The sequence below is a fragment of the Euprymna scolopes genome, chromosome 29, assembly GCF_053919585.1.
Source record: "Euprymna scolopes isolate OS-2025 chromosome 29, ASM5391958v1, whole genome shotgun sequence".
NCBI lineage: Eukaryota > Metazoa > Mollusca > Cephalopoda > Sepiida > Sepiolidae > Euprymna > Euprymna scolopes.
This window is the reverse complement of record NC_136510.1, coordinates 18,247,738-18,269,577: the sequence shown is the minus strand read 5'-3', so window position 1 is coordinate 18,269,577 and position 21,840 is coordinate 18,247,738. Positions and strand designations below refer to the sequence as shown.

Genomic DNA, 21,840 nt, shown 5'->3' with positions numbered 1-21,840 from the left:
CTCTGGATATACATGCATTCTTCTACAAATTCCTCAAGGAATGAGTCGGTATAAGGGAATCAACCACTTAAAAAAAAATATCAGTTACTTCCTTTCTGTTGATACATGTAATGACTGCAAAACAGACCCCTCCCTCTGATGAAATCTGTGCCAAAGAATAATTTTTTATAAATATTAGATATTCATCTGACCGAGGTAATCTCTATCAAAAAAGTACCAACTTTGTGGGTATTTATTTTTTTAATTTTAGCCAGACATGCTTACATGCACATGCAGACAACTGCTTTTTATACATGATGGGCAAATCCTATAATCAAATTTAGCTAGACAAAAATCCAATTTAAATAAAATGAGCAAGTATATAACAGGTGCTTAACAAATATATATTTTGTTGTACAATTTTTATCCCTTTGTTAAAGGAAAAAAAAAAGCGAAATATTTGTGGGATTTAAATTTCGATATTTTGTCATTCTTTCATTGAATTCTTTTCAAAAATGTAAATATTTTATTAGTGGAGGGTTTAATGAATCAAACAAAATTGGAAGTAAAGAACCTTGGGCAACGCCGGATAGATGCAGCTAGTACTATATTTTTTATTTTTTTTATTTTTTTTTTTTTTACAAGGTGCCTTTTAATTGACAATAGGCGAACTTGTTAGAAGAAAATCTACTTTGCCATATTCAAGAGTAGAAAGACACTTGTGTGGTTAAGAGCTGACTTTTTTTTTTTTTTTCCTTTCTTGCACCATTTTATTTTTGTCATCTGTTTCTATAGATGGATTGCATTAGGAGGTCGGATGGGAAGATACTCTTTTTGTTCTTTTGTTCGTGACTTTCATCCTGACCTACTTAAGGGAGGAGGGGGGATGCTTTCAAAGCACATGAATCATAATTTTTGCTGTTAAATCTGCGTTTATAAATTGACGCCATTAGTCTTAATGAGAAAGTTTGGTAAGACATCCATCATGAAAATTAAGAGCTTAAGAAAAATTGCAAAATTCTTTCCTATTGCCCTGATACAGGGAATGGTAGCCAGCCGAAAGATGAGGCAGCAGGTTTCAAGCTGCTTTCCCCTTTTTATCAACATTCTTTTCAAAATTGTTTCTGCAACCAACCTCACATTGCAGACTGTTTTTAAAGACGAAAGTCTCAGACCCAGCAACAAATATTTTTGGTTGTTTTCAGAATCAGTAGCAGCAGTATTTTGTCCTTTTTTGATATCTTAAATTGTTTCTGGGGGTGGTTACCATATGAACTGCGTGCTGACTATTAGAATTCTGTCGGGTTTATTGTATAACTTTTACTCAAACTTTTAACGAAAAAGATTTGAAGCCACCTCCTCATCCAAGTATGGCTTAAATAGTAAACTGCACTCATAAAGTATTCTAAAGGAATAGAAATTCAAATAAATACCAGTTGTTGTAGTTCTAGGTTTTATGGAATTTTAGAAACTTAGACTTAATTCTTTCATGATTTTTTTTTGGGGGGGGTGGGGTGTGTGTATTTTTCATCCACATACAGTACTGTTTCGTTGTATCATAACTCATCAGTGCGGCTAGACACACCTTTACCCAGCCGTGGATCGAACCTACAACCGTCGCATTGACAGTCGACAGCTCTAACCATCGGGCTACGAATCAGTGCTGTAAATATTTCTCCTTAAGTGTGTATTAAATCCACGCTCGCCCGTCGCAGAAAGTGCTCAAACCATCATTTGTTTACAAACAAATAAAGAGTGTGCTTTGCTTAATTGCACGTCTGGTGAAAATATATTTACAAAGTGCTCAACCCAAAGGGGGGGGGGATATGATTTGTCTCCTTTTTGAAAATTAAATGTTTTTAACTCTTGTTAAAGCGTTTTCTAATATGTTTTATTAATTCTATTCTTACATATGTGTGTTATTTGTTTTTGCGATACGTTTTGAATGAATTCAATTATTTACGAAAGTGCATTTTTACCTAAATGAGAGTTGGGAATAATTTTCTCTTTAAACAATTTGGTACCCCCACATGGGGAACGGTATGTGTGTGTGTATATATATATATATATATATATATATTATTTTTATGCGAAAGTTTATTTCCATTTAGTACTTTTCTCTCTTAGGAGAGAGGGTGACTTACTGCTCCATCTTTAATGATCATTTTTATTTTTTAAAATTCAATGTAAAAATTGTAAAGTATAAAAATAAAAAAAGAGCATGTGCATGCATTAACCATCGCTCTTTATTTTTTATTTCTTGATGACTTAATATTAAGATAAGTAAATTTGTATTAAAATGACAAATGTTATATTTATATGAAAAAAATGCTAGTTTTGACATTTTTTTACAACAAACTTATGAATGAAATGTTTAACATTTTGGTTTTGAGTAGCAAACTGTTAGTCGGCTAGTGTGTGTGTATAAAGCCTGAAGAATCCTAGAGTGGATGAAACGTGGAATATTCAGTGTAGCTTAATCGCCATATTTTATAACTTACTAACTAGCTCTACCTACGTATTGAGCACTGTTGAAGTAAATACTTAAAGTTTACGCATAAATCCGTCCTCTCATGATGTCGCTTCTACGCATGCGTCATACGACGTCGTAACCTGATTTAGTTTAAAGATTTTAAAAAAATGACCTAATTTTGTGTACGTCGTCTTAGGTCGGTTGGTTAGAGCGCTGGGTATGACCCAGTTCTAAAAGTTTTGGGTTCGAATCATGGTGTCTTTTTTAAATTTTAATATTGAAGCAGGGTTATTTAAGCCATTTTTAACGTTTTTTTCAGATTTTTTAAACAAGTTTTAGCATTCGTTCTTTTTTGTTTTTGTTTTTCTGATTTTTACATTTAACAGCGTTCGTTTGCCTTGCGTTAGTTTTTTGTTTTCTTTTTCGATTTTTTAAGTTTTAACTTTTTTTTATATATTTAATTTTTATTTAATATTTAAAAATATTTACTTCGCTTATTATGTTTTGATTATCCCCCCCCCTCCCCCACCTCCCGAGCAGACACACACCTCTAAACACCCGGGCAACGCCGGGTACCCCCCCCCTCCCGCTAGTATATATATATAAAAGCGAAAATGTATGTTCACTTTTTGTGTATGTCCGCAAAAGGATTTTTTCCGGCGGCTTCTCGAGGCCGTCGCTCATTTTTAAAACTTTTTATATCACGTTGAAATTATGAGTTACGAACGGGTGTCGCGTGTTTATTTAATTTGCCCGACTTTTAAAAGCTAAATATTCAACATTTTTCAATCGGCACATGTAGATTCACCTTTTTCGTATAATAAAAGTGAAACTAATGTGAAGGTTGTATCGTTCCCAGCGCGATCGCCGGGAACAGCCAAAAGCAATCGACTTTGATCAATGCGCTTTTTTTCCTTATATCAGACAATTGCTATTCAATTTGGACAATCCCCTTTCAATCGGGAGCTGGTCCCCCCCCCCCTCCCATCATATTGGGAAGCCCGAACTGCCCCGCAGTAAATGAAAAAATGATCCCGCAGTGAAACAAACGCCAAAAAACTGCCCCGTCATCATAACGCTCCCGCGATGACCTCATTAAGCATCCACCTGTCAATCAAACCTTGACTTACTTTAATCGCTCTTACATTAATATTGTTGCCGTAGCACAGGTGTTCAGGCTCAGTCTATAGGCCTCAAGGCTCCGGGTTCGAGCCCACATGCCACCAACCTCTTTTTTTTTTTTTTTTTAATCGCTATTGTTAAGTTTCCTTTTTTCTGATTTACCCCCCTCCCCAAACACACACACCTACAAATACCCGAGCAACACCAGGTACGTCCCCCCCCCCCCCGCTTGTTCAAAATAAATAAGAAATGTGTGTTCTGCCATTTTTAGCTTTCTCTTTCCCGTTTAATATTTTCTATTATAAACTGGCCAATAGAAATAATTAATGATTTTTGAAGTCAAATCATACGTATTTGACATTCTTTAATATTTTTTTTAATAGAACTTTATTTTAAATACTCTAATTATAGTTAGTTTGGATCTATGTGGAGTTAAAACATTTTTAATTTAGTATCCTTACACAGAACTCATAATCAGCTTAAATGGGTTACAATGACTATTTTTAAAAATTTTTATTAATGTAATTTCTTGTCAGGAGACCTGTATCTTCAGATAGCCTAATCTAGTAGCATCAGGTGTCCTAACAGGTATTACGACTCTGGGTCAAAGTGAACATGGCAGCAATAACTATGAGTCAACTCCACATTTCCCCACAGCCCCCAAATAGGGCCTTAGCAATGGATGTCTTTTAAAGTCATACCGGGACCAATTATGTTTTGAGTATTTCAAGTAGTGAACTTCATAAAACGATAGTGAGCTGGCAAAGACGGCTAATTTATTCATAAAATAACATTTTAAATCTATTTTCTGTATCCATCGAAAATTTTTTTTTTTTTTTTTTTTGTGCTGTTATATCAGACCAATTCTATTTTTTATGTGTACTAGATTTTTATGAAATGATATTGACATTTCTTTTAGTCTGTTTGTCCGTTCCACTGTTTTCTTGAAAACGACTTGGCCGATCTGGCTGAAATTTTATAGACTTTTGTTAGAAGTAGTACTATGCCAAAGCATATTCTTTTCCTTGTTTTGATTCTCAGGTATATATTCATTGATATCTTATGTTTTTATGTAGTGATGAGGTTCTCGGTTGATTAATTGTCGGATATATACTCAAGACTAAAAACAATGAAAAGAATATGCTGTTGTCATAGTTATAAGGTGCAGCAAGCTAAGCATTATGGTATTTTGATGCAGTTAGAAATAAATAAGGATTAGTATTTTGTGCATGAAGCACTTATTCTAAGTCAAAAGTTTATAACTTTTGCCCATTTTTAATGGGCTAAGAAATCTAGTTATTATGAAGTGCTGTACTCCCAGTCCACTCCTGACCTGGACCATAAATTAATCTAATTTTTTATGTTTTTTATCAGTTTGAATATTTTTCCATTTTTTTTTAACAGAATAATAAAATTGCAATATTTGTTAAACATTTTTGTGACTAGTGGGTTTTTTTTTTTTAAATATGCTTAAATGTATTTTAATTACTGCAGATTTGTATTTATTATTGCAGAGCCAATTAAGTACTAATTTAAAAACTAAAAAAAAAAAAATTTGGATGCCATCAGTTAGAAGCGAAGCCGCAACCTTTAGCACTCCAGTTGTATTCCCTACCATTTGAGTTATCGTGACAAAGATTTGAAATTAAACCACATCAAGCTATGAATGAATTTGTGCAAAACTAATATGTAAGCAAGTTGAAAAGTACATTTTGCATTCAACTTGCTGACATATTTCTGTACATGTTAATTCATCCGAACAAAGATTTTACTTGTTATAAACTATTCTTGGTGTATGATTACTAGGGCTATGACAACAGCATATTTTCATTTTTTTTTTTAAAAAAAAACGAGTATATATCCGACACAGTAACACAGTTAATCAACCGAGAATCACATCATTCTATATAAAAGCATGTAAGATAACAGATAAACACTCGAGGATCAAAACAATGAAAAGAATATGCTGTTGTCCTAGCCCTAATGATTACTGTTTCCTATTAATTTCAGTGTTATGTGACCAGTAGTTAATCAGTTAAATATTTAGATACACATGCATACATACATCTACTGTTTTATTTATATAAATATTGTGTAATATTACTGTGGAAGATATTTGCATTATATTTCTTTCAGTCTATTTGCTCATCCCACTTTTTGACTACTCTGCCGATCTAGCTGAAATTTGTATAGATTTTTTGTTATAAGGTGCAGCAAACTAAGTGTTATGTTATCCATTCGGTGAAAGTGATTTATTTCATACAAAAATGAGCACAAATTTAAATTTTCAACCATCAACTTGGCATAAAGCACTAAGTTAATGGGCTGTAACTTTTTCACGTTTTTAATGGACTAAAAAACTCTATTAGGTTGGTGCAAAAATGTTTTTATATAGTTGAACATCAAAAAACATTTTTGCCCCAACCTAATAGTTACTTACTACAGTAGAACACCGGTATACAGCGTTAAAAATTAGTTAAAAAAAAAAAAAAAAAAAAAAAATACAGTATATAATAGACATGTATATATTCAAATAACATTATAAATAACACCGTAAGGCAGGGCAAATACTGTAACCAGGGGCTAGAAAAACCTCGTATTCCACATTGTAACATAAAAAAAAAAGTATCCTAGGGCTACCATATAACGTTGTAGTGATATGGCCCAGGTTACAAGTGGGAGTATGAATTTAAAAAAAAAAAAAAAAAAAATTATCAGCTTTTTTTCTTATTTTAAAAGAAACAATAAAATTGCAGCATTTGTTAATCATTTTTGTGATTAAAAATAGTTTTTAATGTTAATTTATTTCGACTTGTTTATAAATAAATAAATAAAAAATGTAACGCGTTTAAAATTCTAATAAATGAAATAAACAAAATTGCTAACATTAATTAAAAGGCAGTTTTCCTTTTCCTAAAACTGGTCAGGAAATGAAGTTTGCATGGTTGTGCATTTTTTCCTTGAACCCAACACAATTGATTTCGATTTATATTGATTAATTCTCTGAGATCAGTGGCAGGTGTTACTCTGCGTCTATGGCGACTCATGTTTGCTTGATAACAAAGGACATTTCCTCCTCCTCCTCCTCCTCCTCCTCCTCCTCCTCCTATCACCACCACCATTACTACTACTACTACTCCCCCACTCTATATTTTTTCTTTTTCTCTATGTATCATTCTCTTTCCCAATTGGTGTACTGAACTCCATATTTCTTTGAAATTAATCCTTAGATAGTTCTACATTTCATGCAAAACAATATTTTCTTTCCATTCACTGCTTGATTTTCTTTTGCCTCCAATTTCCTTCTGATGCTACCAGATCAGACTTGCTTGAAGATGCTGGCTTCTTGACATAAAATGCATCTAACATTTTTTTTTTTTTTTTTTTTGCAAAGTCAATCATCTTCTGTAAAGTCAAAAACAATTTTCCTCTAAACACAACCAAACCAAACACCATGAATAAATATTTGGAAATATTAAGAACTTGAAGCATAAAATATTACTGGATTCGGCCATTAAATAACCTGAAAAGAGTTGATATACCACAAAGACAACCAACCAAATCTCCAATTTCCGTATTCCAGGTGTATATAAGAGTATCTCTCAGGAGATTTATAGTAAATAAAACTATATTTGGGTACTGTCACGAACAAGAACTACAAAAAGCTAAAGGTCGACCAACCATTAATTTAAACTTTGTTGAAGGCAGTGTTTATTCATACAAACACTAGTTATCACAATGGGGAGTGGGTTTACAACAGACAGTGACTAGAATCAATCAACAAACTAGTTACCAAACTCACTTGGTAGGCAAAATACGGCCGCTTATTTCCCATTCCAAAAGTTCTTAGTTGGTCAGCGATTCATTTTGTCGTCTCAGATGCCTATCTGCAACTGCTTGTTCGAGGTGGCCATTGTTCTATCATCATCGCAATCATGAATGCTGTTTGTTTTGGCGATCTATAATCAAATTCCATAAACAAAACCAAATTATCAACAATTTTCAACACAAATTTTAAAATGAAATCTTGAAGGAAATATGTCTTTCTTTATAAAAATTGGGTAATTTTAAAATATTTAACTTTAAAACTTTTCTTCATACCATTTTTTTAATGTAGAGGTTATTTGACCATTTACAATTGGCCAATCTTTCTTAAATACTTTCAATAGCATTTCCTGACCTTTTGGCTAGGAGCAAAGTGTAGTATCAAAATAGATATTACACTCTAGCTTTTCTTTGCTTGCTTGGAGTGATATCCATAAGTTTGTGTGTACGTGTACACACACACACACACACACACACACAGACCTATTTTTTATTTTATTTTTTTTTTAAGTTGGGTGCATTTTTTGTCTAAGCAAAACTTTTCTATTTTGAGGTTATATGTTGACCCATATAGATATTTCTTTGATACTCTTGAATTTCTTTCCTTAAAAATAACCTTTCAAACGCCCCCATATCCCACCATCTCCAATGCTCGTGTGTGTTTCCCATCGAGTGCATTCTTTACATAACCAAATCTTCTTGCACAACCGTCTGCTTTTTTTTTTTTTTCTTTTTTTTTTTTTCATTGTAATAATGACTTTGTTGCATTTAAAGTCTTTACTGTATACTTAACAATTTTCTTGCAAACATGAACGAAGACAATGAAAGGTAGATGAGAAACTTGTATGAATGTATTTTTCTACGATTCTTACATTGTATAAATTTATTTTTTTATTTAAAAACTATTTTAAGTGATTATTAAATAAACTTTTTAATTTTTTTTTTTTTTTTTTTTTTTTTTTTAAATTCCTCAGTGTAACAGTATCTCTACTTATATATAAACTAGCCTCGTTGCTCGGGTGTTTGGAGGTGTGTTGAGCCAAAAAAAAAAAAAGGGAAGGGGTAGTAAGCAGGCAGGCTCAAACCCGTACCACGAAGGAGGAAAAGAACTTGAAAAAAAAAACGTGACGTCTTTGCTGTTGCATCCATCACCAAACCGGAATTGGCGAAGGTTAAAATTAAGGTTAGTCGCTTCCTCTTGATGCACCGTTGTGAATCCTCAACTAGAGCAGGCAGGGGACTTCTTTCAAAAATATTGGCAAAAAAAAAAAAGCGCCCCCCTCCCTCCTTGTAGAAAAATGCCCAGTTGAGGGTGAAGGAATTAATGCTTTTGTTATATTTGTCGTCTGAATGGTCCAGCTTCAAAACGATATCAATCTCATGAAAATTCGTTGCCTCTGTCAAAAGTTTTAGGCAGACATGCAAACATACATACATTTTTAAACACACAGGTGAGATTTATATAATAAAAGGTATTTTGTGTGCATATTTGTTATGGGCTCTGAATTAGGCTGTTTTTAATTTCACTGTTTTTCTGTGTCTGGGAGTGTTTTTAGATAGGTTTTGCATCGGAATGTCTTCTGATAATCTGAAATTTGCTTAAAGAAGGAATAGTCCACTTTCAACTAAAACATCACGAGTGTATTTAAGCTTTATTACTTGGCAAGCAAAAGGGCACAGCATATAAAAGCAACAGTAGGTTCTTTAATATGACAGGGACGCGTTCGAAATGAATGTTTCTGTTCAGAGCACAATTGAACCATACTTGACTTTTGCAATTTAAACTTTAAGTCCTATATAATTTCATAAAATCTCCAGTGTAATCTAGACTACAATGTATTGTGGACTATCACTGTGGGGGAAATCCTCTTCCTCTTGATGCACCATTGTGGACCCCCAACTAGAGCAGGCAGGCAGTCAATTTGACGAATGGGGGATTTAATCCATTTTGATGACAACAAAAACATTTGATCTTCAATCAATTTCGAGCAACGTTTGATCTCCTTGCTAGTATTTTTAATAATTTTATAAATTGAAGAAATCATAGTTAATTAATAAAATGCTTCTTTTCAAAGCCAGTATACAAATATCAGAAAGTTTCAAATGTCCTGCTGGCTTGACAGATTGAAAGCAGGCTCAGTGTTTCTATAAATAATAGTAGGGGAGAGTAGTTTATAAAGCCAAGTCAATTCACAATAGTCTCTGGTGTGACACATCATTAAAAGACCAAGGTTTTTAAGGAAGTCTCACATTGCAGGGCTCATTGCTTCACTCATAAGTATTGATAGAAATAGATGCGTGCTAGAATTTGATTTTGTTTGATTTTTTTAATTTTTGAGATGATTAATTTGGATAACATTTTCACATGGACCTGTGGTGCACCATATAAAATACTAAGTAATAATCAGTTCTGAATGATAGTCTTCTGGGGGTTAACGATTTAATCCCCAGTACAGTCGATACTAAAAATATAATTAAGAATTCACACCTGCATGACATTTTTATTATTTATTGAAACCAAAAATGCAAAAGCTTAAAATGAAACGCTTTTAAAAAACATTCGTTTTCTTTGCAATTTAATATATTAAAAATAATTACTTTCAAAATTTAAAACAAATTTGGAAGCTTTTTAACTGTTGGATAAAAAGTCTTTTAAACTGCCTTTAAAATTTTTAGCAAATCCTCATGTATTAAAAAATTTTCAATGATTTTTACATTCAATCATTTTATAAATAGAAACTAAAATATTACCATTACCAAATTAGTAATAGTTTTGTAACAATTTGGTCAATTAATAATTTAATGCCCAAATGATACCATATTTAGATTAAATTTTTAAAAACAAAATGCCTGTTAGGTACAGGCAGTATTCACATACTTGTATAATAAAATTGTACCTCCTACCGGTTTGCAGATTTATCCTGGGGTTTTGGACATTATTCTTCATATTATACAGGGTGGTGCAAAAGTTGCTGACGGGGTTTGATTTGCCATACTGATTTTATTTTTGCACGTACAGATGGAAAATTGAGACACAATATAGAGATATGGGAGGTTTATTCACAAACGTAGAAAATGATTACAGAAGATTTGACCCATAAAAAAAAGAAATCACATCTTTTAGATAATGTTCATTTTATGCTTCGCACATTTCTATCCTTTCAGAAGAATTTATTCATGATTGCCTGAGAATCTGGGTTTTGGTTTAATTCTCCAATTTAATTTCTGATTAATTTATTTTTGTTTCGGACTATTATTCTCATCTTTATTAGTTGTTTCTGATCTTTTATTGGTTTTGTTTATTCACAATGTTTCGGCTAACTATTCCTCTGGCCTTCGTCAGGTGGTAACCGCGACGGATAGGAACTTCGAATCTCCTAACTGAAGTTCCTATCCGTCGCGATTACCACCTAACGAAGGCCAGAGGAATAGTTGGCCGAAACGTTGTGAATAAACAAAACCAATAAAAGATAAAAAACAACTAATAAAGATGAGAATAATAGTCCGAAACAAAAATAAATTAATATATAATGCTCATCTCTAAAATGAATTCCAATTTAGGAATAATATATATATATATATATTAATTTCTGATGTTTGCTTTCAATTCCTGATTATTTTGAGGCTTGTTCACATATGTTCTCTTTAAGATAGCTTCATAAAAAGAAGTTTGGACTGGATAAGTCTGGTGACAAGGTTGGCCAAGTTGTTGCAAGAGATAATCTGCTTTTCGGAAAAACTGCTTCAGCAACTGCATGCTAGTGATGAGCAGTTACTCCATATTGCTGGAATCAAGAATCTGTTTTAAATGGCAGGATACAAAAAAATTCTGAATCCTGGCCCAATAGTTCTCTAGTCTGTGTATCAGTATTCCCATTTCTGTCCTCAAAGGAATAATGTCCGATTATTTCATCTGCTGACATAACACACCATATGCAGGGTGTCCAAAAATTCACTGAAGGGTTTTGAACTCAAATAGATTTATTTTTGATTTCTTTCTGTAATTTTAACGCAATCGAAGACATGAGTTTTTTTAAATGCAAAATTCAAACAATCTTTATGAAAAATGTCTTTTAAATGTTGCCCATTTTCAGCTCTTTCTAAAACATTCCTGACAGATTGCAGAATCTCTGGATCGTGATTTAACTTCCTTATTTTGTTCCTGATATTTTTCTTCAATTCTTGTAGGGTTTAACATATTCTTTCTTTAAGATATCCCCACAAAAAAAAGTTGGCTAGTCAAGTCTGGAGAACATGGTGGCTATTTGACATTGCCATAGCGAGAGATAATGTTGTCACTCTTTGAGTCAAAACAATTGACTCCTGATTTTGATAAAACAATTTCACAACTTGCATACGTTGTTCAATGTTATACTTTTCCAGAATTAATTTCCAAAATATTATCTGTAAAATATCTGAAATAGAGGGAAAAACAAGCATTAATGGTAAAATGACAAAGATTTCCAACCCTTCAGTGACTTTTTGGACACCCTGAGATGTAACTCTTTTTAGTTCGATATGTACGTGCGAGTTTTCAGATCCCCAGAAACAATTTTGCTTGTTTATGAAACAGTTAAGATGCAAATTAGCTTCATCACATATGATCAATTTGCCTACAAAATTTGCATCAATTTGAACCAATTCTTGAATTTTTAGCAAAAGTTGAAGTCTGTGCTCATAATTTTCCTGTTTGAAATGCTGAACCACTTGCAATCTATAAAGGAAAAGTTTCAATGATTGGAGAAGTCTTTACAGGGACCTTCGTGATATCCAGAGTTGTTGGGAATGACTTAAGCGTTGAGGTTGAAGGGTTTTCTTCAATACTCTTGTCAACTCTTTGCCTGTTCTCATTGGTTGTTACAGTACGATGCCTACCAGCCCGTCAAAGGTCACTCGCTGATCCTGATTTTCAAATTTTCAAACCATGTTCCTAATTGTGTTCTCACTTGGTACAACCCTTCCTTGAAAATGATGTCTATATGCTCCTTGAGTTCTGATAATTGATCTGATTTTTATAAAATAATTTTACCACTTTAGTTCACTGGGAGATTCTGTATTTCTCCATAACTAGTGGGACCTGTGGAAATTCCAGGGGGGACTCATTCATATGTAATATATTGTTGACATTCTGTAGATGTTCAGTGTAAATGGAGACGCTCTGATATTATTGTAGCTTTTTTGTTAAAACTGCAAAAGTATTTATCTAAGCTAGCACGAATGTCTGGCAAAGCCCGGTTGTAAAGTACACTTAAACATATTTTAACTCTTTTACTCTCTATATGATTATAATGTGCTATCGATTTTTATATATTATAAAGTTATTTTTAAAAAAAAAATATATATATATATCCATATGACTTGGGTGCATTGGCTTGAATCAAAACCGAAATAAAAACTCATGAATATATATATATATATATATATATATATATATATATATATATATATATATATATATAAAAAACTTGAGTTCCTTCAGCTATAACCAAAATTTATGAAGAATTCTTCATAAAATTATTTATTAAAAAGAAAAAAAAAAAAAAAAATTACTGGAGTGCTATCAGTTATAATCGAAACCAAAACTTATGAAAAATTCTTCATAAAATTATTTATAAAAAAAAATCTATTGAAACTCAGATGAGCACATTCTATAAAAATAACGATAGAGCAGAGACAGGCTTGCAACATCTCTTCTGTGCGATGAAGGTTGCAGGGAAAAGAAAAGGGCATCACCTATTTAGGTTTCAAAGCCAGTTTTGAACTCTGTCAAAGTTGGATAGGATGTACTAAGCCGCTCCTGTCCAGATGTGGCAACCATACTTTTTTTTGTCCGTTTACTTGGGAATCAAGGCTCTAAGGTCCTTCGAGGGTAAGGGTTAATAAATGTAAAGTGGTAGTATAGTAATCGTTAATGATGTAAATTGAGTAGAATTTGATTATTTATGAGGATGATTTATTTGGCTCTTATACAGGTAGAGGATTGCATCAGGAGTTAAACACCTTCTGGAGTGGTAGAATAATGCAGCCATTTTTTTCAGTGACTTTGGCAATAGATTTTTCATTTCAGGTCCATCCCAGAAGCTTTACAAAATGGTGCCTCTTTGAGACGAGTTATTCAGATCAGTTAGTTCTAAGTGGGGATCAGAGCATTGGTGGTGAAAAGTAAAAAGCCTGGTTTTGAATGCATTAAAATTAGCCAATCACCTTTTTGCCCCATTGTACTACGTGCTTAAGGTCAGCAGACAGATACTGATATAGTGTCATCTGCGTGTATGTTGGCAAATGAACTTAGAATGTGATTCAGGAGATTATTGAAGATAAGAGTTGGGTCCAAGATAAGTCCTTGAGACATGCTAGCATTGATACTTTGTGCGTTTTGGTTTCAATTCTCAGTGGTGGCGCACGAGGCAATTTTTTTTTTTTTTTTTTTTTTTTTTAAATCCTTACTATATGTTAAGTCCAATATAATTATAAAACTCAAATGACCTTGTAACAGGTGTTGTAACCCAACATCCGGTTTATATTCTTTTTCACTTTAATATATTTTCATAGAAATGTTTCTGTTATATCAAAAAAAAACTATTTTCTTTAAGTCACAAGTGTCACGCTCATACATTAATTCCATAGCTTATATAACATACTGACCCAACGGGTCACGAGTAGTCTAGTAAATACTAAATTAATAAAAGTATCATATTAAGCATGTTTTATGACCGGGCAATGCCAGGCAGTTTGCTAGTAATTATATATGGAAAGAGGTTTGTGTTTACTATAACCTTTTTTATGCAAATATTAAAGTATAAATCATGTAGAATATCTGCATGAATATAATTACACATAATAATTAACTAAAGATATATACACACACACAAACTGAACATCCATTCTTTAAATTTTATGCAATAAAAATAATTTACTTAAATGCTTGAAGCTGCGTATCTGAGCATCACTTGTGCCCTGACACAGGAGTGTAGCCACTGCCATTTTTGTCTCGATACATATTTCAGGGATGTGAGTTTTGTTTTATAGCGGAATTCTGTTTTAATTTTTACCCTTAAATAGGTAGATTTCCATTTAACGCTTTATTTATTTTTTATTTTATTTTTTTTTTAATTTTTTTTTTTTTAATGGGGAAAAAAAATCCTGCTTTTTGCCATGTTTGTTGCTATTTTGCTGGATTTCCTCTTTCTTCCTCTTTCTCTTTCCAATTTTTCTCTTTTCTGTCTTGTCTCATCTTTCTCTTTTCCCCACTTATGACAGTAGAATGCAGTAAATAGGAACATTGAATATTTGTTTGAAAAATTTTTTTTTTTTTTAGGAAGTGGATAAGTTTTAATGTAATCATTTTATCATGAGATTGCTATGGAATGTTGATGTTGGTCCTTGCTTGCACCACTTTAAAAAGATCACAGCCGATTGGTCGGTTTCAACTGCATTCTTTTGACCTGCATCCTTTTGTTTATCCTTAGTAATCACTCGACCTTGCAGTTGTCTTTTAATTATCTCAATTACACTAAGCATTTGTATTCAGATCCAGTGCTGCTCACATCTAACCGAGGTGAAAAGGGATGGATTCAGCAATGCTATGGAGGCGGCCTTAGTTTTATTTTTGCCTGTTGGTGCTGTCAGGAAAAATAATTAGGATATCACTTTAATGAGTATAACATTAGAAAGAGAAAAAAAATTTGTACGTTTAACCCAAACTTAAATTCCATCCAAATTATTTTTTAAGTTATCATAAACTATAAAATTTGTATATTTTATAAAATTAATACAATTTTCCTTGAATAATGCCAATGTTTTATTTAGTCTCCTAGTTAGAGGGGAGTATGTAATAAATGTATATGATTGTCCATCTGATCCGATAATGTTTTTATTCTGCATCTCTATGAACACCGAAGTGGCTCTGCAGCCCCAGCCTAGAGGCACATAGTCTTGAACTTGAACAGTTGGAACACCGAAAGTCAGTGGCTGTGATCACTGCTGAGGCTGCTGCTCTGCAGGGTCTCTCTGCTGCAGTGAGTTTCTGGCATCAAGCCTCTTCAAAGTTGTCAGCAGCTTTTTGAACAGCCTTGCCATTTTAGTCTGTCCATGTCATAACCCTCCAGGTTGGACTTGAAGATGATCAAATTGTAATCAGCTGGAAAGCAGACAAACGGAGGAGTTCAACAGGTTTTTCAATTTGATGCGGCACCACTGGAGATTGTCCTTATACTGCAGCTCCCCGTACATCAGGCATCTCGGTACCCGACACTCCTCCATTTGAATCACGTGTCCAACCCATTCAAGTTGGGCCTTGATGATGGACTTTGCTTAGTAGAGGACCTCCAGATTGGTGATGCGATCTTGCCACCTGATTCCCAGGATGGAGCGGAGACCTTGCATGTGGAAAAGCTCCAGTTTCTTGATATGCCTGCGATAGTGTCCCTGTCTCGCAGCCATAGAGGAGGGAGGGAAGAACCACAGCATTGTAGATGTAAGGCAGTGGATTTCAACCTTTTTAAACTTGTGAACTTTTGTTTTATGTATCAGAATAATGTTGTGATAATATTGATGTCTCTCCACGTGTTTGGAAGCAAAAAAAAAAAAGAGAAAACAAGTTTATCATCTGAACAATGGATAGGAAGTTGTTTAGACACACAAAAGGAAGCTGACATAGGATTGTTGATCAAGGTGTGGCAGATAGCTGGAACAAAAGATTGGATATATCCCACTTTTTTTCAGAAACAATGGCAATGCAAACTTTTTTTTTTTGTGTGGCTTTGGATCCAGTTTGCCCGTTAATTTTTGGCGCTGTTTGTATTGTCTGCATTCTATAGTTTCTTTTTCAACCTGGGTTATGATCGAAAAGTGCATCCAATAGTGATGCCTTAAATAAGTGTTTTAGTAGGTAGGAGGAGTGGAATAATCTAAATGATTAGAGGCAAAAGGGGGAACAGAAAGGAATGGTCTAACTTTGTAATCTTAATATAAACATGATTATCAACCTGTGTCAAAGTTGAGAAATTGTTTAATATAAATATTGCAATAGAAAAGTAGTATGGTTAAGCTTAAACATAGAAAAGTAAAGGACTAGTTAAAACTGGAAAAGAAAAGATATTCTAGTAAAAAATATAAATTTATAACTTAAAATATTGCAGCATTAAGAATTGATTATATAACATTATAAATTGAATTTAAAAAATTCTTAATGCTGCAATATTTTAACTTATAAATTTATATTTTTTACTAGAATATCTTGTCTTTTTCTTTTCCAGTTTTGACTAGTCCTTTACTTTTCCATGTTTAAGCTTAACCGTATTACTTTACATGCTCGCTTGTTTAATTTCAGTCTTATTTTTTTGCCTCATAAACACATGTAATAACAATGTACAGCACTCGTCTGCTTTCAATAAAATCCTCCCAATTATCTCCGTTTCATGCTTTCATTCCGTTTCACTTGTTACTTCTCTTTCCGCGATGGCAGTGAATTAGTAGCAACAATAGTTGCTGAAGCAATGTGGTTGCTATGGAAACCAGTCATAAAAAGCACCACTCACCTCCTTACATATTTTTACAATTTTGAACACCAGAAAATTCATAACTTTTGTTTTACTGAACGAAAATTGAAAAAAAAAAAAAAAAAATTTCAGAATATAGTTGAGGTGATCTATTAACTGTAATTGTTTGAAATTTGGTTGAAAAATGAGTGAGTGGTGAAGCTTTAAAGCAGTTCTAAATAACTAAAACTGCCACTTAACCATAGATTCAAACACTACCATGTTTGATATTAATAATCTGTTATATATACACACACACCTTATTTATGCGTTAATATATAACAAATTCTGACCAAACAGGTCATGGGTAGTTTAAACATTTTTACATACAAGGAAAGAAATTGATATTTCTGCAAGCAATTTTCTATTTTTACCATTTTTTTGTAATGAGATGAATCTAAGATTGTAGCTGAGGTATTACCTGAGTGTAGGGATTAAGTGCTGCATGCAACAGCCCTTATTGGATTAAGGATCATTGATGACAATTGGCAAGATCAGTTTGAGATTAAATAAATTCAGGATCACAAGATTCTAAGAATTCTGAATGCTGGGGAGGGGGTGATCTGATCGACTCCTGTAAAATTTTTAAACAGATTTAGCAAATGAACTTTTTTTTTTTTTTTTTTTTTAAGAGAACATGCAACTTAATTGTTCATCCCAATAAACACTTGGATTTCAAAGTTGAGAAAATTAACAACTGGAACAAATTGCCAAAGTGCAATTATTTTCAATCCTCTGTTATAAAAATCGATTTGTTTTGACATGCTAAGTCTTTGATTACTATTTAAGATCTGGTTTAATTTTAAGATTTGACCTAATGACATGCTATTTCTAAAAAAAAAAAATAAAAAAATAGCATGTTTGCACGTAGCTAATAATTTTTTCAAATATTACAGATCGCTTTATTGCCTCCAATTTTCTCTTTGGATTATTCGTCGGACTTGACAGAAATATCCCGCAAATAATAGAACTTGTTTCAACGTTGGATTGCCTAGGGTGTATATCCTTTTTCTATGCCTTTTAAATGATTTTTAATAACATTTCCAATATATGTACTGATAAGTAAAATATGTTTTTCTATAATTGATCATTCTGCTAACTGCATTTCATTTCCTCTTATATAAGCTATTATTGAAAATCCAAAGATTAAGGAAATATAGTTCTTCTTCCTATAATCCTTGCTTCAAACAAACTCTTAATTTGAATATATTTTATATTTTAATCCAATGAATTTAACTTTATATTAAGGTTGAAGAAAATTCTTGTGGAATTTTTAATTTTGATTTCAAATGATACATTTTCAAAGAAGTTTTCGTTATACCTTTACTTTATATTTCATTTTAAAGAGTGTTTTTCACTCCAGCTAATCATTTCAATTACAATCTTTTTAAAACAATTGTCTTTCCAGAAAGTTGAATATAAGATGGAAAATAAAGCAAATTCACACAATTTTCTTGTTTCAATTTAAGCTAGGTTGAAAAGCTGCTTAAACAGCTCGCGATATCAACAAAGTGTTTGGCTCAGGAACCACTACTAAATACACAGCACAATGGTGGTTTCGGAAATTTGGTGGTTGCGATGAGTCTTGAAGATGATCATAGTGGTTGGCCATCGGATGTTGACAACGATGAATTGAGAGCCTTAGTCGAAGCCAATTCACGCACAACTGTTTGAGAACATTCTCCTGAATTAGACATAATGTACATGACTACTTCCAACCACTTGAGAAAGATTGGAAAGACAAAACTTGATGAATGGGTGCTTCACGAATTGAACAACCAAATGAAATGCTGTTATGAAGTGTCATCTTCCCTTTCATGCAACAAGAACAACCTGCTTCTCAACCTGGTTGTGACTTTCGATGAAAAGTGGGTTTTTACAACAATCAGCGATGCTCGGCACCTTGGTTAGACACCAACGAAACTCCATGACTCTTCCTGAACCGAAGTTGTAACAAAAGAAAGTCATGCTGACTGTTTGGTGGTCTGTGACTGGTTTCATCCATTAGTTTTTGGGTTTTTTAATGCAGGCGTAACCATTACAGCGGGGGAAGTACTGTCAACAAATGGATGAAATGCATCGGAAACTTCGATAACACCAAGCATTAGTCAACAGAAAAACCCCAATTCTCCTCTGCAACAATGCCTGACCGCACATTGCTAAACCGACCTAGTAGAAGTTGAATAAATTGGGCTATAAAACTCTGCCTCGTCCGCCATATTCTCCAGACCTTTCACCTACCGACTATCACTTTTTCAAGCATCTCAACAACTTTCTGCATGAGATTCTTCAAAAACCTAAGTGATATCAAAAATGCCTTCAGTGACTTCATCACCACCAGAACGCAAGATTTTTACATTATTGGCATAAATACACCTGTTTTGCACTGGCAAAAGTGTGTTGATTCTGATGGGGTTTATTTCGATCAATAAATTTTTGTTTGAGCTGAGATATGTTCATCTGAATTTAAGTTAAAAACGGCAAGAACTTTCTTGTCAACCTGATATATATCTATACTCCTATAAATTATTTTTTTGTATGTTGATATTCGTATTAAAAACCCTTTTATTTTTCTATTTAAAAAGAAAATATAACTTATATATGGGTCGTGGAATTGCATTCATCTGTAAAAGATCTAGCTTATTTGTATATTTTTTAAACATTTTAATTCCCTCTTTTTTCGTTTTTCTTATGGGATTATTATCTTTAGTTAATTATTACGTGTAATTATATTCATGCAGATATTTTACATGATTTATACTTGCATAATATTTATGTAAAAATGTTATAGTAAACCCAAACCTCTTTCTATATATATTTATGTATGCGCATATTTGTTTTAAAAAATTTTGCCTATCAAACTCCTCTGTCAGGTTATGATCTACAGCTACATATATAGGGTATTCGAACCCATGCAAAGCTTTATATTTGGGTTTTAGCCGGGGAAAATTAACTTAGTCTTTTTTTTTTTTTTTTTTTTTTTTTTTTTTTTTTTTTTTTTTTTTTTTGCATGGTGCAGAACTCAATAATTTAGTGACCTTGCCCTGTGAAGTTCAGGTAAAAAAAAATTTTTTAAAAATGATAGATCGGTGGTACGAATGAGAATAGCTAGTATTCTGGGGGGGAGTAAGTTTGTTTAGATAAAGGAAATAATACTAGCACTACTGAATTCTATCCTTTGAGAGAAGACAATAATTCTTACTGGTGATACAGAAAATGTTGAAATACTTAGTGATAAAAAAATTTCACCATGTGGGTTGTGAAAAAGGCAGCTAAATAGATCGGACAAACATTGACAGACTCTGCAAGTTAAAAGTTGGAAAGAATCGCCTAAGACGAAAGTGCCGATAAATGAAGAAAAATCTTTTATGCTGGACAAAATTAACAAAAATATTTGAAGTATATTGCATTCTACTTGCTTAAAAGGGGGGGGGGTAACCATGATTTTTGTCAGTTTCTGTTAAAACCCTGCAATCGCCAAAGTCTGATCGATTTACTATTTGCCATAATGACGCCATTCAATTTGCGCTTTTCACAACGAAAATATGTAAAACTAAAGCTTAAGAGTTGCATGAACACCTCCACATTTAAAAAAAACAACACTGTTGTCTAACTCTGTCCCGTGGGGGAGGCATTATAAATAGGGACACATAAAATCTATTGGAAGTGAGAAGTCCGATGGTGTTAGACATACGCTATTGTTTGCTTCACTTTCTTCCGACAGTAAATGGACAAATCCTGAGATGTGGCCGTAGATTTGGCCATTGTCTTCGTTCCTTGTCTTACAAATCTTTTGATTCTCAATTCCAGATTTAAAAAAAAAATTTTTTTTCTTTCTAATCAACTGGTAATTTTGTTTTTCATACCATGGCAAAGTCAATGTGGCTCACAACTAATGAAACAAAACAATTGAATTTTTTTTTAAATGATGAATTAATTGTTATATGTATTCACAACTGCTTTATTTTTGCTTTATTTTCATGTTTGATTTTAGTAAATTAAAATTTTAAATGGTAAGCCGGGGAGGGGGGGGGTCCCTCTTACAAGCTTTAATAAGGGGAGATAACCCCTCTAACAGCTATTTAAATTTATTAATTCAAAAAGACTTAAAATCTGTAACAACCTGGATATGATTTGGTGCTACCAGATCAGGCTGTCTGAAGATATTGGATTTCAGATCTAAAATGCCCCAAACGTTTTTTTATTTTGTCTCTCCCCATTGCAGAACTTAATCATGTTTTACAAAAATAGTTTTCTCTACAAAATAACCCAACTGAAACGCTATGAATAAATATTTGAAGATATAAAAAAAATTGAAGCATAAAAACTTTTACTATGGGCGGATTCTACATTAAATAACCCAAAGAGGAAACAAAACCAAGTCAAATAAAAGATATATTTTCACTTTCATTGCAAATATTACTTAACATTATTCTGTCTCGTTTCAGGTTGCTCGACTACATGAACCAGCATGCAACTCAAGATGCTTTGGTCATAGGTGTAAACCAATCTGAAAATCCTTTCAGAGATCAAAAGAGTTGCATCATCCTATGAGCCATTGTCAAATATCACAAATTCTGTAAGTAATATTCACCTTCACACTTTATATATATATATATAATATATATATATATATAATATATATATTAGTGATACCTCAGTTGTCGAATGTTTAGGTGGTCGAACTGTGTTCAAACCAAAAATTGGAGATTCTCTTGCCTCGGTAGTCGAATGAAATTTCAGAGTTTGAACCGCTGGCTTCACTTCGAATGTAAACAAGCAGCGGTGTTTCTTAATGGAGTGTTGTAATTCATACTGGCTGTGATACTTTTTAAGTGTAGTATGACAACCCAACCCTGCTCCGACATCATCACACGAGTCTGAACTTTGCAACGAGTTATA

The 21,840-nt window shown here is 32.9% G+C and overlaps 1 protein-coding gene across 1 annotated transcript in view; it reads left to right on the top strand.

Moving 5' to 3' along the window:
• The window catches only part of LOC145252525 (guanine nucleotide-binding protein G(I)/G(S)/G(O) subunit gamma-7-like), a 45,595-nt gene that overhangs the window by 19,002 nt on the left and 4,753 nt on the right, over positions 1-21,840 (top strand). The window contains exon 2 of the mRNA XM_080112072.1: positions 21,387-21,517. Within this exon, the coding sequence (XP_079968198.1) occupies positions 21,387-21,492 (106 nt within the window). The 3' untranslated portion in view covers positions 21,493-21,517. The remainder of the gene's footprint in view (positions 1-21,386; positions 21,518-21,840) is intronic.